The following is a 14,303-nucleotide window of genomic DNA, read 5'->3' as shown; positions in this document are numbered from 1 at the left end:
GCAGATTAATGTTATGTCACATATGTAATAAAATTAGTCATATGTATCGTAACTGTGTATCATCATATCTAAATGTGTGAAAACATTTTGTATGAATACATCAAATGTTTGAATGTATACATACGTTTTGATCAAATAGATACAAATTTTTGAATGCATAAAAAATATCTAAACAAATAGATTTAATTCTTGAATCTGTTAGGGGATCTGTAGCTGTGCATGATTGTTTGTCAACAAATGAGGAAGATTTGCACGAATAATTTCCAATATGTGAGTGCATAAAGAAGATTTTCACGGTTTGCAGTTACAAAAAAAGTTTGCAGTTACACATCAGGTTTGTAGTTAACACATCTATCTGTTTGTGGGTGAAAAACGTTCACACAAAACTCAACTGTATGTATGAATCCCAAGTTTACAGCTACAAATCAAATATACAGTACAAATCAAACCCACAGGTACAAATACTTTTGTTCCACATTTCAAGCTGCCTCCTGAATAACCAATGGGGATGCTCAGATTAACAGATCATTGGACTAAACTATCAGGAATATCATTTCACTATCCAACCACAGAGCTGGGGGGCAAGCCTTTCTGGCAGTTTTTCCCTGCAGTCTGCCAAGGGGCAGATTGCTAGTGATGTGCAAAGCAGTTCTTTTCTCTGTACTGAATCACTAGAATCAGTTCATTTAAAAACTTTGTTCACTGAATTGTTTGGTGCTTGACCAGAGCTCTGACTGTGTAGTCCCACTCACTGAATTGAAACATGTCTGAATGGTGTGTATTGTAACGGCTAGCAGAGTAAACGGCTAATGCCAGAGGTAACAGCTAACCTTCAGTCTAGAAAAGCCTCCCCTAAACCTATATTGTATATCGTATTTTGTGAAGCACCTTGTAACTCTGGTTTGGCTACATGTGTATATATATTGTATAATATGTGCCAACCCGTGTTGCCCATCTCCATGCAGTTACCCTCATTACCCACAGTATAATGGTTTAATGTGTGGTTGACATTTAACTTTCTGCACAAAGCTGAATGCATGGCTTTTGCAGATCTGCAATGTACATTTTACTTTTTGCACACAGTGTATAGAACTGTCCCAAGGAAGGAAAAATATTCATGTGCTTACAACATGAATACAAATCCTGTGCATTTTATAAAAAACTGGGTTCACTGGAAGTTTATGAATTCAATATAAATCAGCAGTGTATCGCTATCTTGAACACACCACTGATTGTCATGGGAGACATGAATATCCATACTGACAAAACCCAAGCAGCTGACTAACTGTCACTTCTGTCCTCGTGTGACCCCAAACAGGTCTCCACCTCTCCCACACACAAAGCGGGCAATACTCTTAATCTGTTTTTGACTCGGAACTGCTTCAAAGCAAATCTGACTGTCACCCCCCTACATCTGTCTGACCACTTCATTCAATTCACGATCACCTTACCGGAACATCCTCATGTTCCTCCGCAATTGGTCTCCTTCCGCCAAAACACCCGGCCCCTCACACCAACTCAACTTTCCAATGAGGTCTTAGCTACCATGCTTCCTCATAATACTTCCTCTGCTCCCGCCGCCTTCCACTCTGCTCACTGCAGATGTGTTCACTTCGGTTTTTTTTTTCAACTCTCGTCCCACTCCCTGTGTGCTGGACCCAATACCCTCCAATGTTCTACAGACCATTTCCCCCCCACTTAACCCCACAGTCACACACATCATCAACTCCTCACTTACAACAGGTGTGTTCCCCACCACATTTAAGCAACCTCAGGTCACCCCACTGCTCAAAAAACCTACACCTACAACCAGGGCTGGGTTGACCAGCCATGGTTGAAAACTACAGACCAGTTTCACTCCTGCCCTTCCTATCAAAAATACTTGAGTGCATACTTGAGTCTTTAACAAAGTCTCTGAATTACTCTCTGAGAACAACCTGTACGACCCGAATCGGACTGGCTTTAAGCGGGGGCACTCTACCGAGACTGCACTCCTGTTGGCAATCATTGTGTTCAGCTAGAGCTGCTGGTCAGTCCTCAGCCTTGTTGCTGCTAGATCTGTCAGCTGCCTTTGACACAATTAACCACCAAATCCTCCTCTCCACACTCCTTGGTATCTCAGGATCTGCCCTCTGCTGGTACATGTCCTACCTCTCAGGAGGATCTTTTAGAGTATCTTGGAGGGGAGAAGTGTCCAAACCCCATGGCCTATCCACAGGGGTTCAGGAACCTTCACAGGATTTTGTTGCTATGCTGACAAAACCCAGCTCTTCATGTCATTCCTGCCAGAAGACCACACGGACTCAGGTCGGATCTCATCATGCCTTGCCAATATATCAGCACGAAGGAAGGAACACCACCTTCAGCTTAACCTCTCTAAGACTGAGCCTCCTTGTCATCCCAGTCAGTCCCTCTATACAACAACAGATCAGTATCCAGCTTGAATCTACTCAACTCATGCCTACAAAGTCTGCCCGAAACTTATCACGTGGCCTCTAATGCTTGGTTGTGTCAATTTGCTCTGTACAACATCTGGAAGATTAGACCCTACCTGTCTGATTATGCAGCACAACTCCTGGTACAGGCTCTCATAATATCACACATGAGCTACTGCAACTTTTTACTGGCAGGCCTCCCCACATGTATGTTCAAACCTCTGCAGATGACCCAGAACACAGCAGCATGGCTGGTCTTCAACCAGCCCAAAACGTCATCCCACTGTTCATGTCCCTCCACTGGCTCCCAGTTGCTGTTTGCATCACATTCAAAACCATGACACTCGCTTACAAAACAGCAACTAAAACAGCTCCCACCTACATGAATTCCCTCCTTCAGGTCTACGTTCTCTCCCGCTCACTATGCTCTGCCAATGGAAGGTGCCTGGTACCTCCACCACAACAAATCACTAGCCAGACTGTTCTGTTGTTCCCCGGTGGTGGAACAACTTACCAAACTCTGCTTGATCCGCAGAGTCCCTCTCAATCTTTAAGAAAAGACTCAAGACCCAGCTCTTTCGTGAACACCTCCACACTTGGACTGGAAAGAAAAAATCTGCTTCTATGCACTCTATGCATTGCCTCTGTGCACTGCCTGTTGGCACCTACGTTTTATCAGACTCGGACTTAGCTTTATGGCACTTACATTGTTCTCTCTTGACTATTTTCTTGCTTGTGTTGTATCAGCTCTCAGAGATACGTCGCTTTGGATAAAAATGTCTGTTAACTGAAATTGTAAATTGTGAACATACCCCATTCCTTTAGCGAATGAATTACATGAATCACTCACTCCGTGAGTGAGTGTATCCCTGCGAAGTGATTCGGGTTGCTAACATTTGGCTGCAATGAGTCAACAACATTGGTCTTGGACAGCAATCTAGATATATGACATTATCTATATTGATATTATAGGCATAGGCTTACATTAAACGTTACTGCACGCTCTGCCGTGCACGCATGCGTGCACACACAAAATATTACTGTTTTGAAAAGAGGACAGCCATAAGGATACACTCACTGAGTGGAGCACATATGTGTGTCGCCTTTCAAACCAGAGTTGCAAGGCGCTTCACAAAATACCATATCATACAATATAGGTTTAGGGGAGGCTCTTCTAGAGTGGAGGTTAGCGGTTAGCTCTGGCGTTAGCCATTAGCTCCGCTAGCTGTTAGCTTAGACGTTAGCTCTGCTAACGCCGGGGATCATGAGGAATATACTCCGTTCAGCTGTGTTTCAGTTCAGTGAGTGGGACTCAAAGGCCCTGTTTACACCTGGTATTAACATGCGTCTCAGGTGATCGGATCACAAGTGGACAGCTCTAAATACAGGTGTAAACCCTACTCAACTGACATCCTAAATTTTCCTGCAGACTTGGCACAGGACCTTCCGTCCAAAGCTGTTCAACTTATTTGATTTGAAAGGCTCGCCCCCCTGACTCCATGATTAGGTTAGGGTTAATCTAAACATCCCCATTGGCTATGCATGAGGAAGCATCAAATGTGGGACAAAAGTACTTGTATATGTAGGTTTGAGGTGTACTTGTAGATTTGATTCATAGCTATAAACTTGGGATTCACACATACAACTCAGTTCTGTGTGAACTTTTTTCACCTACAGATAGATGTGTAACTGAAAACCTTTTTTGTAACTGCAGATCTTCTTAATGCACTCACACATTGGAAATTATTTGTGCAAATCTACTTCATTTCTTCCACAAAATGTCATGCACAGCTACAGATCTCCTTATGGATTCAAAAATTAAATCTATTTGTTCAGATATTTTTTTACACATTCAAACATTTGAATTCATTTGATAAAAACATTTGTACACATGCACACATTTGAACACATTCATACAAAATGTTTTCACTCATTCAGATATGATGATACATAGCTACGATACATATGACCCTAATTGAAGCCCATAGTCACAGTGTTGTCATATGAAAAGACTACAACTTTTTTTTATTTGTTAGATAAGTTACTCATACCTTTTCCATTCTTTTTCGGTCAGATAACTTCTTATGAACTAAGTTGTATGAGTCATGCAGAGCTTGTCTTTAGAGCTTGTCTTTGTCTTATACAGTTGTACATACTATTATGTCAACAGTAGCCACAATAAATATTAATTGGTTAACTCTTATTCTTTACTCTCGCAGGTCTTGGAGCTTTTGCTGGACTTTGCCTATTCATCTCGAGTTATCATAAATGAGGAGAATGCAGAGTCATTGTTAGAGGCAGGAGACATGTTGCAGTTTCACGACATCCGGGATGCAGCAGCAGAGTTTTTAGAAAAAAATCTGCACTCCTCCAACTGTTTGGGGATGATGCTGTTATCAGATGCCCATCAGTGTAAAAGACTGTACGAGCTGTCATGGAGGATGTGTCTGTTACACTACGAGACGGTAAAGAGGATTTACATTCTTTTCTGGCTTTTTGCACAAACATTAAAAGACTGCCCCTCTTGTGTGGGATATTCTGGTCCCCCCCCCTTTACACTTCAGATCATTTTACTGTATTGCCTAATTACTAAGTGCTTGCAACTGTGAAATGGTGGATAAGTGTTCTAAATCGATCTACTTAACATAGACTGCAAGAACTGAATCAGGCTGCAGGCCAAAGTGTGGGTGCACTTCAAAGTCCGACCAGCACAATACCGGTTTTGGCTGGTTGGATGTGGTTTCTGCTCCGTTTTAGTCTGGCAAGCAAAACAACACATGCTTATGCTGACTGAAATAGACTGATTGTGCAGTAAGTAAACAAAATACCATGTGTACCGGCAACATAGCAAAAAAACTAGTGATTCAGGCTGAATTTGAAAAAGAATTGTCATTTTTGCCAACACCTAAAAGCTGTCCAAAAATGACATTAAAGTTTGGCTACAGTCATATTTCAGTACATAGTACATACAGTACAGGCTAACTACTGAGATCTTGAAACGAGCATCATTGCTACAAATAGATCCAATGGGCAAGAAACACATGCTGGCAGATCAGACAGGTTGGAATCAAACCCCCAGAGTAAGCCACACTTATTTGGAAGAGAAAATGATGGGTAACGTTATCCAAACTGTATATTGTGAACACCCTTCTGTTTACTTACTCACTTCATGGTTCAACTTTGAACCTTTTTGTTTCTTGCACCATCAGACTTCATGAGTGCTGTGTTCCCAGATCTCAACAATTACTTTGGTCAATGCTATGGTGGCCCTGAGAGCTTAATGCACCACAGCTTAAGGAAACACATGCAAATAGACAAAGCAGAAAACATCTTTCATACAATTTGATAACATGCGCATCATTTAGAAAAAATGTTGCAAAGTGAGAAAACACAACCAAATACAGTAAACACGACCACAGTATGTTGAGCTCTAATGTAAATGATACAATAGCCAGATATACAACAATAAAACCCAAGTTGTAATTAACAGAAGTGTTCCTTTAATTTCTATTGACCACTTTTATGAATGCAGAACTTGCAAAACTGATTGTGTGACTTGGTGTCAATGATGTCACCCCTCTGTTTCTGTATTCGCACTTCTGTATCTGTATCTGTATTTTGAGAGAGATGTTGACTGAATAAACTTGAATGGAGCCAGCATTTAGCACTAAAGGCACTTCCAAATTGGCTTCAGCTTTTGCCGTAGTTGGATGATGAAACTGAAACCAATATTGGCACGTGTGTGGATATGAAAGCATGAGGGGAAGTACTTTGTTTACTATTTTAAAACCTCCATATTTTAGTCATTTGATTGTATAGATTTAGCTGCTGATGGGCTTTTCTTGTCAGTAAATATAGTGAAATGGTGTTGGGTAATGAATTGGATCTGTAATGTATGAGATTTCAAAGATGACATAATAAGGCGCAAGCAAAAAAGCCTGAATAAACAGTTTGTCTGCACCCGTGGCCCCCATCACAAACACCATAAATCCAGGTTCTTGTTTTTGCCAGATGTAGCAGCTCTAAAAGAAAATAATAGCTCTAATGAAATAAAGAAGAAGCAAGACATTTCACCAGAAGATCCATGTTTAGCCTATATTCTATCATTATTGACAGGTTTAATGTATGATGGGTTTTGTCTTCCTTTAGGTAAGAGAATCAGAGGATTTCTATAGTCTATCGAAAGATAAGCTGCTGGAGCTGATACTTAGCGATGAGCTGGAGATAGAAGATGAACAGGTGAGTGATCTTCTCTTTCCTTTGTTCGTTTTTCCCTCCTTTTTTCCTCATTGATAAAATTGCCACAGCTAAGGCTTCCTGACTAGCCATCCCACACAGATACAAGCTATTCACTAATTTCACTACCCCGTTTTTCTCATGACAATCTCAAATTAGTTGCCAAAATTGTTATCAAAAACCAGTAGTGCTTTCAATGAACGATTATCAATTTTTGCTTCCAGATGCATTTGTTTAGGTTGATGATGTTAATGTTGATTCTAGATATATTTGACTTGTGGCAGGTTGTGTTTAACTCTGTGATGCAGTGGGTACGGTACGACTTGGAGGGTCGACGTCACCATTTACCAGAGTTGCTGAGGGGCATCAGGTTGGCACTGCTGCCATCTGAATGTCTACTGGAGGCTGTAGCCTGTGAAGAGCTGGTGATGGCCGACAAGAGAAGCAGGTAGGCAGGTGTTTGCATGAACAGTGTCAAACAGTATGGCCTATAAAATATTAGAAAACCGTGAAAAAAGCTCATTACAATATCCTAGAGCACAAGGTGACTTTGTCAGTCCAGAACCCAAAAACATTCCATTTACAGTAATATAAGAGCAAGGAAAGCAGCAATATAAGAGAACCTGGAACCATAACATTTTTGGCATTTTTGCTTTGAAGATGACTTCAACAATTTGTCGATTATCAAAGAGTTGCAGATGAATATTCTGTGAATTGACAAATCGATTAATGGAGTGTATGTAAACGTTTGTTTGTTGAAACCCCGTAAACCATGTGACGTCTGTCCCTCTGTCCTTCACCAGCTGTTCCTGCTGTGGTTGCTGTTTGTTGCTGCTAGTCATGTAGCCTATCTATTGTTGTTGTTGTTGTTGGTGTTGTTGGTGTTGCTATGGTCTAGACCTGCTCCATGTGAAAAGTGCCCTGCGCTATATAAATAAAATTGAATTGAATTGAATTGTTTTCCTACTTGGTTTTAAGTTTTAAAATATATCACAAAACCACCAAATTCATGTAGGTACAGTAGATTGTGTAAGATAGTGTGAATGAAAGAAGCAATGGGTTGGCTTGATACTCCTTGTGTTTGGCCTTGATGAAAATTAAGTGTGTTTGAGACCAGACAAGAGTCTTGAAATCAAGTTGTGAAAAACCACAAAAAGTTTAACCTGTGATTGACTGCCCTCTTCAAAAGAGTGTCTATGTACTATGGCGATCACCCAAATTATAACTAATGATGGTTATGTCAATTAACATATTACGTAAAACATGGTATTTATAAACAATGGTTGAATGATGAGTTTTGTATTTCTTTGTCATTTGTATTATTTACATGACTATATGATTTGTTTTATGTATCATCTCAAAATCAGACAAAAATTAGATGTTTCTTTCTGTGCCTCTCCTCTCCTCTGCTCAGCAGCTCCTGGGGAGCTGAGAGGACAGTGGCCGGACAAACTGCCTTCACCAGGCTGACTAACAGCAGAAAATTACTGAACCAAAATAGTTTGCATATCAGCTCCAGGGGAAGAAATCAACAGTGTTTGTTTTTATTGGTTGATTGATACAGTATAATAAGTAAGTAATAATAACAATAATAACAAAAGTAGTATAATAACAATAAGTTCGAAACACATATACAGTGGGATATTTGTGTGATTAAAACAGCTGCCTACTCAGATTACACTTCACTAAATGCAACAGCAACCGTTTCGGTGCGTAAAAAAACGCAGGCGATCTATGTGAGACTATCTCGGATTCAGTGTGGATTGATACATTTAATAAAATGGAAGCGCATCTGTTCTGTGAGATAACACATTCTATTTGAATTAGCCACGGCCTCTCTCTCTCCAGTTCGCCAGCCGTCCCTCACCATTCAATTGGTGCTGGAGACGGGAGACTGTCATGTCCTCACACAGACACGATTGGCCGCAATAGTGTAGTGTGGCTCACTGAGCCACTTGTGTTTACATGTCCATTTACAGAGCCAGGGGTGTGTATGAACACCAGATTTTTTTTTCAGCACGCACACAGAGCAGACAGTTAGCAGACCATGCGGAGATTTTCGCTGAATTTTACGAAGTGTATTGGATTAGAATCACTGACTTTACCTTTAAAGGAAACTTGTGGAAATTAGGACACATTAGTTGCTGTATTTGTTGATAGAAAATTAGGCTGTGCTTTTAGAAAAGACATTAAACAAATTAACATTAAACATCTCTCCAGTAATGTTTTAACTGTCCTCTGCAGGTCAATAGTAGAAGAGGCAATGCAGTGTAAAAAGAAAATCCTTCAGAATGACGGAGTTGTGACGAGTCCCTGTGCTCGACCACGCAAGGCAGGACACACACTGCTTATACTGGGAGGCCAGACCTTCATGTGTGACAAGATATACCAGGTAAAAGACATGCACACAATCCTTACACTTAGATGACCTATTTTCATGTGTGACAAGATACTGCATGCTGTATGAAATATAAGTATCGTTTTAGCTTTGGTTCGATTTCATATTTATTGACTTGTAGGTTGGTGTATTTAATCCTAGCTACCATCCAGGTTGAATTTGGTCAAATGCGAGACATTAGCTGTGCCTCTGTTCATTGCCTTTAACTCATATTCCATCAACAAATGACTCTGGTTGATTCATTTTTAGGTCGACCACAAAGCCAAGGAGATCATACCCAAGGCAGACCTCCCCAGCCCTAGGAAGGAGTTCAGCGCATGTGCCATCGGCTGTAAGGTTTACGTGACAGGAGGAAGAGGATCAGAGAATGGAGTGTCTAAAGACGTCTGGATCTATGACACTGTCCATGAGGAGTGGTCTAAAGGAGCACCCATGCTTATAGCCAGGTGAGTTACATGTTACATTATAGTAAATAGAATGATGACAAACTCATATTGTTGTAGTTTTCTACTATTAAGTGTGGTGTCTTGCAGTATTCTTCAAGTTAAATTGTCTAATTCAAAGTATAAAACAAAGCCAAATCCTGAATTGCAGTACCAGTCAAAAGATTGGACACACTTTCTCATTCAAGTGAATAGGAGGTGTGTCCAAACTTTTGTCTGGAACTGTATATTTATATTCATCTTATTAAAGGTGGCCATGAATGTAAATATTACCGTTTATCACTATTACCAGGTATCAACAATTAAGGGCCATTAGCTGGTGCTGACAATTATTGGCTAAATTTGCTGATAGTGGAAGTATACAGCTGGAATTTTGGAATTTTCTTTCCCTTGTGTGTACATAAAAACAACAAGGCATGGCCTGAGCTGATTCATGGGATCAGGTTTAACAAGTACTTCATTCAACATCCCCTCGAGACACATTTTACCCCGCTATCTACCTTGACCCTATTTTGGAACTATGGCTTGCTTGTTTTAAGCAATAAAATATGCTACTTCATAATATTAAGTTCTTTTGAATGTGAAGATGTATCACTCTATGTTATGAGTTCTCCATTGATTATGCTGCTCTACTGTCACATTGATGCCCTTGTTTTTTGAAGTCTTACACGTGCATACACCTGATTAAAAGTCTGGTGACACATGCACTTCTAAAAAGCCAGGTCTCTTACACAAAAAATACACAAAAATTTCCGATTTAATAGAAATCAGGTATGACAGAAACATGTCAATAACTACTCCAATGCATGTAAACTCACTGAATAACATTCTTTTAGGTGGAATAGCAGCTCTGTAACTCTATGCTCAAATCAAATCATTTATAAGACAACAGAAGCAGGGTGTCACTCATTTTCACCGAAAGGTAACTATGTGCAGCCAGCACCGTGGCAGCAATAAGCAGCACAATGTCAATGCCTTCGAAGGACGCTGCAACCAGTTGTAGATGGGATGAATTTTTTCCTCCAGTACCATTTTGCTATACATCAAAGTAATGCAGTTGTCAATTATTGACCAGAGACAATAAACTAATTGTTCTTGTCTCTTGTTTCCCCCAGTTTCAAGATCATGTGTTTACCAGGATAGCAAGTGATTCAGACACTGTTGCATACATACAGTTGGCATAAGCAAAACATTCATTTAAAAAAAAAAAAAAAAAAAAAAAATTGTGTATAGTTCAATACAAGTGACCAACATGAAAACAAACGCCTCTGGAGGTCTGTTGACACAGCTCTGAAATTTTAGGATTATCGGACACTGTGTTAACGGGTAAAATATTATTTCCTGTGTGCAGTACACAGGGCTGGAGATGACATATTGGAAATTGTGTATACATTTGATGAACTATTTGTCATTTAGGCCTCACTTCCTGTTCCAATGCATTTACCAGAAGGCAAATGCACTTTCTGTTTCTGCTATGTGGCACTAGAGAACATCCATTAATTACATGTCATGTTGCTGTATATCTTGTGTAAACCACACCATGTAATTTTCATGTAAATCAAATGACGTTTGTCACGTAAGGCCGACTTCCTGTTGTCAGTAGGTGGTACTATGACTCAATATTGACATGTAAACATAGCACAAAAAGTAAGGAAATTTGTGTTTGGTAGATTATTTCTTTTCTTGTAACAGTGCTTCTTGGCAATAAATCTTATACCATTGGAAAGCCTGTTTATTTCCCTTTTTAAATGGTGCCACATTTGTAAGGAACATGCATTTGTTGGATGAGCAGCAGAGCTGAGTATGTGGGTTGTGCCCATGAAAAATATGCCAAATTGTCTCTGCCAATGCCAAACAGCTTATTCTGCCATTGACTCTTGTTTGGTGTTTGGTGGATTGGATGATTGAAGTTTGAAGAAACAAGACATATTGGCAATTTAACAATTTATTCATTTAACAAACAGGAGCCTCAGTAGCATGTGGAAGAACCATACACAGCCACAACAGCCTGGCACCTCCTCCTCATGCTGGTCACCAGCCTGGTCACACACTGCTATGGGATGGCATCCCATTCTTCAACCAGCATTTGTCGCAAGTCAGCCAACGTGGTTGTGTTGGTCACTCTGGCACGAATAGCACGCCAAAGCTGATCCCACAAGTGTTCAATGGGGTTGAGGTCAGGACTGCTGGCAGGCCATTCCGTCTTCTCCACTCCCAAATTCTGGAGGTAGTCTCTGATAAACCCCACAAACCGACAAATGCTGGTTGAAGAATCTTAGCTTGGTCATTCTCAACCAACTTAGGAGGTGTCTTCCATTCTGACCTTGGGATTTCCATCCCATACTCAGTGCAGGTGTTCCTGTACACTATGCCAGCCACTTGGTTATGGCGTTCCATGTACACTGTTCCTGCCTGCATCTTACACCCTGCTATTATGTGCTGAACTGTCTCAGGAGCATCTTTGCACAGCCTACACCTGGGGTCCTGTCTGATGTGATAGATCCCACCTTTGTTGATCTTGTACTAAGTGCCTGTTCTTGATCTGCCATGATTAGTGCTTCTGTGCTGTCTTTCAGTCCAGCCTTTTCCAGCCACTGGTAAGATTTCTTGATATCAGCCACTTCTTCTATCTGTCCGTGGTACATGCTGTGTAGGGGCTTGTCCCTCCATGATGGTTCCTCCTCTTCCTCTGCATTATCGGGTTTCTGCTGCCTGAGGTGTTCACTTAGCAGCTCATCTTTGGGGGCCATCTTCCTGATGTATTCCTGGATCTTGGTTGTTTCGTCCTGGACAGTGGCTCTGACGCTGACCAGTCCTTGGCCTCCTTTATTCCGCTTAGTGTACAGTCTCAGGGTGCTGGACTTTGGATGACACCCTCCATGCATTGTGAGGAGCTTCCTTGTCTTGATATCAGTGGCCTCTATGGCCTCCTTTGGCCAGTTTATTATACCAGCGGGGTATTTAATGACTGGCAGGGTGTACATGTTGATGGCACGTTTCTTGTTCTTCCCATTTCAGGACCTACTTTACTCTGTGTGGGTATTTGAATAACAACAAGGGATAGTACCAAATAAGGCTGTTCTAACAATGCATGAAGTATACATACACAAAGCACATGACCTACATAAGCAAAGGTTATGTTTCCTGAGAGTCTATGCAGGTGCACCCTCGTTAAGCAACAGCTCTAACAAAGTATATAATAGTACATCACACAGCAGCACCTAAGCAACTGTTCTCAACAACATTAACCACAGCGCATCACAAACGCTTATATCAAAGTTTCATATCTCATGTGGTTTCTCAGTCTGCAAAGTAAAGCAAGTATCTTCTGTTCTCCTTTCCCTTTCTCTCATTGGCTGGGTAGAATGCACTCTTGACCCCTGACCACAACAATATGCATGAGTGTTGTGTGATTGGGAGTGGGTGTGCATGTGTGAGGAATGGTGTGGTTAACAAATAGACAGGGGAGACATGTAACATATAACAAAAGAAAAGGGGAAACGTGTAGCATACAACAAGAAGAAAGTGGAAACGTGGAACATGATGACACAGACATGACTATGTCATTGACTGACAACCAAAACAAGGCAGTGGTTTGAGGAACACTTGGAGACTATGGAGTTTCAGGTGTTCATTTATATGATTCTTGTGACAGGTTGCACAGTTACTTTAGAATAGCCAAGGTGTCAGTTCATTGTAGCGGAAGAGTTGTCCATCAACGTACAGTTTACCATCCGAGATGACAGCTTTCCTTTTTTTTTGTCAAGGAACTCTTTCCTAATAGGGAAAAGACTTTTGCGTCTCTCCAGAATTTCCAGAAGAAACTGATTGTTCATGCCAAAATTGGTTCCTCTCAGTTCCTTTCCTTGTTTTTTAACCAGTTTTGTGTTTGTAGTGTTCAAACTTGGTGATTATTGGTCTCAGTTGTTTGTGGCTCTTTTTTACAGCGCCGAAACAGTGGACAGGGTGAAATGAGATTTGGTTCACTTTGTCTGATGGGATCTTAAGTTCAGTGGTCAAGAAATCTTTCAGAGTTTTTTCAGGATCAGAGGAAGAGTCATCCAATGGCTCTGGGATACCAGAAAAAATTACGCTGTCTTGCATTGAGCACGCTTGCAGATCTAGCACGGTTTCTTTAATTTGTTGTCTCTGGTGATGACCACTATTTCCTCATTGGGAGTTTGGACGGATTTTTTCAACTGTTTGTTCTCTTTGGTTAAGATGAGGATCTGTTCCTGGCTGAACTCCAAGATGTGTTTTAACCCCTGAAATTCTTTGTGTAGCAGTTCAATGAGGGAAATCTTTGCATCCAGAGCAGACAATTTATGATCTATGGATATGAGTGTGTCACTAACCTCAAAGAAGCAGTTAGAAGTTTCTGTCTGGGTGGCTTAGTCCGTGAATGAGTCAGGTGAACAAGGGCATTTGGCAGAAGGTGCAGAGGTCATTGTTGTTGTGAGTCCTTTTTTCCTTTTTTGCCCATTGTGCCAAGCTGGTCGAAACACTTGTCAATATACTGTTCCAGGTCTTCCAGTCAATATACTGTTCCAGGTCTTCCAGTTAGTCTGTTGTGGAGTATTGAACCAGGGATAATTATGTCCTTAGCTTTTTTGTTATGAAGTGTTGTTAATTCAGCAGCAGAGCACCGCCATGTTGAATCGCACACCAGGTCTTGCGAGATTGGGAATCACAGTGTTAATCTCTCAAAAGCAAAACATTCAAAAGAAATGAGAATTATTTGGAAATGTATACAGAGGTAACATAACACTAGAGCTGCAATGATCAATCGAT

General features: G+C 40.8%; 1 protein-coding gene across 4 annotated transcripts in view; it reads left to right on the top strand.

The window, feature by feature from the left end:
- LOC121896932 (kelch-like protein 25) overlaps window positions 1–14,303 on the top strand; it is a 47,864-nt gene that overhangs the window by 21,457 nt on the left and 12,104 nt on the right. For 3 of the 4 annotated variants that reach the window (XM_042411042.1, XM_042411041.1, XM_042411040.1), the window contains 5 exons: window positions 4,655–4,900; window positions 6,585–6,674; window positions 6,956–7,119; window positions 8,916–9,063; window positions 9,319–9,515. In XM_042411042.1, the coding sequence (XP_042266976.1) occupies window positions 4,655–4,900; window positions 6,585–6,674; window positions 6,956–7,119; window positions 8,916–9,063; window positions 9,319–9,515 (845 nt within the window). The remainder of the gene's footprint in view (window positions 1–4,654; window positions 4,901–6,584; window positions 6,675–6,955; window positions 7,120–8,915; window positions 9,064–9,318; window positions 9,516–14,303) is intronic. The other variant, XM_042411043.1, reaches the window with a different exon arrangement.

The sequence above is a fragment of the Thunnus maccoyii genome, chromosome 5 (assembly GCF_910596095.1).
Source record: "Thunnus maccoyii chromosome 5, fThuMac1.1, whole genome shotgun sequence".
Classification (NCBI taxonomy): Eukaryota; Metazoa; Chordata; class Actinopteri; order Scombriformes; family Scombridae; genus Thunnus; species Thunnus maccoyii.
Note: the sequence above shows the minus strand (reverse complement) of the source record. Positions and strands in the feature narration are given on the sequence as shown.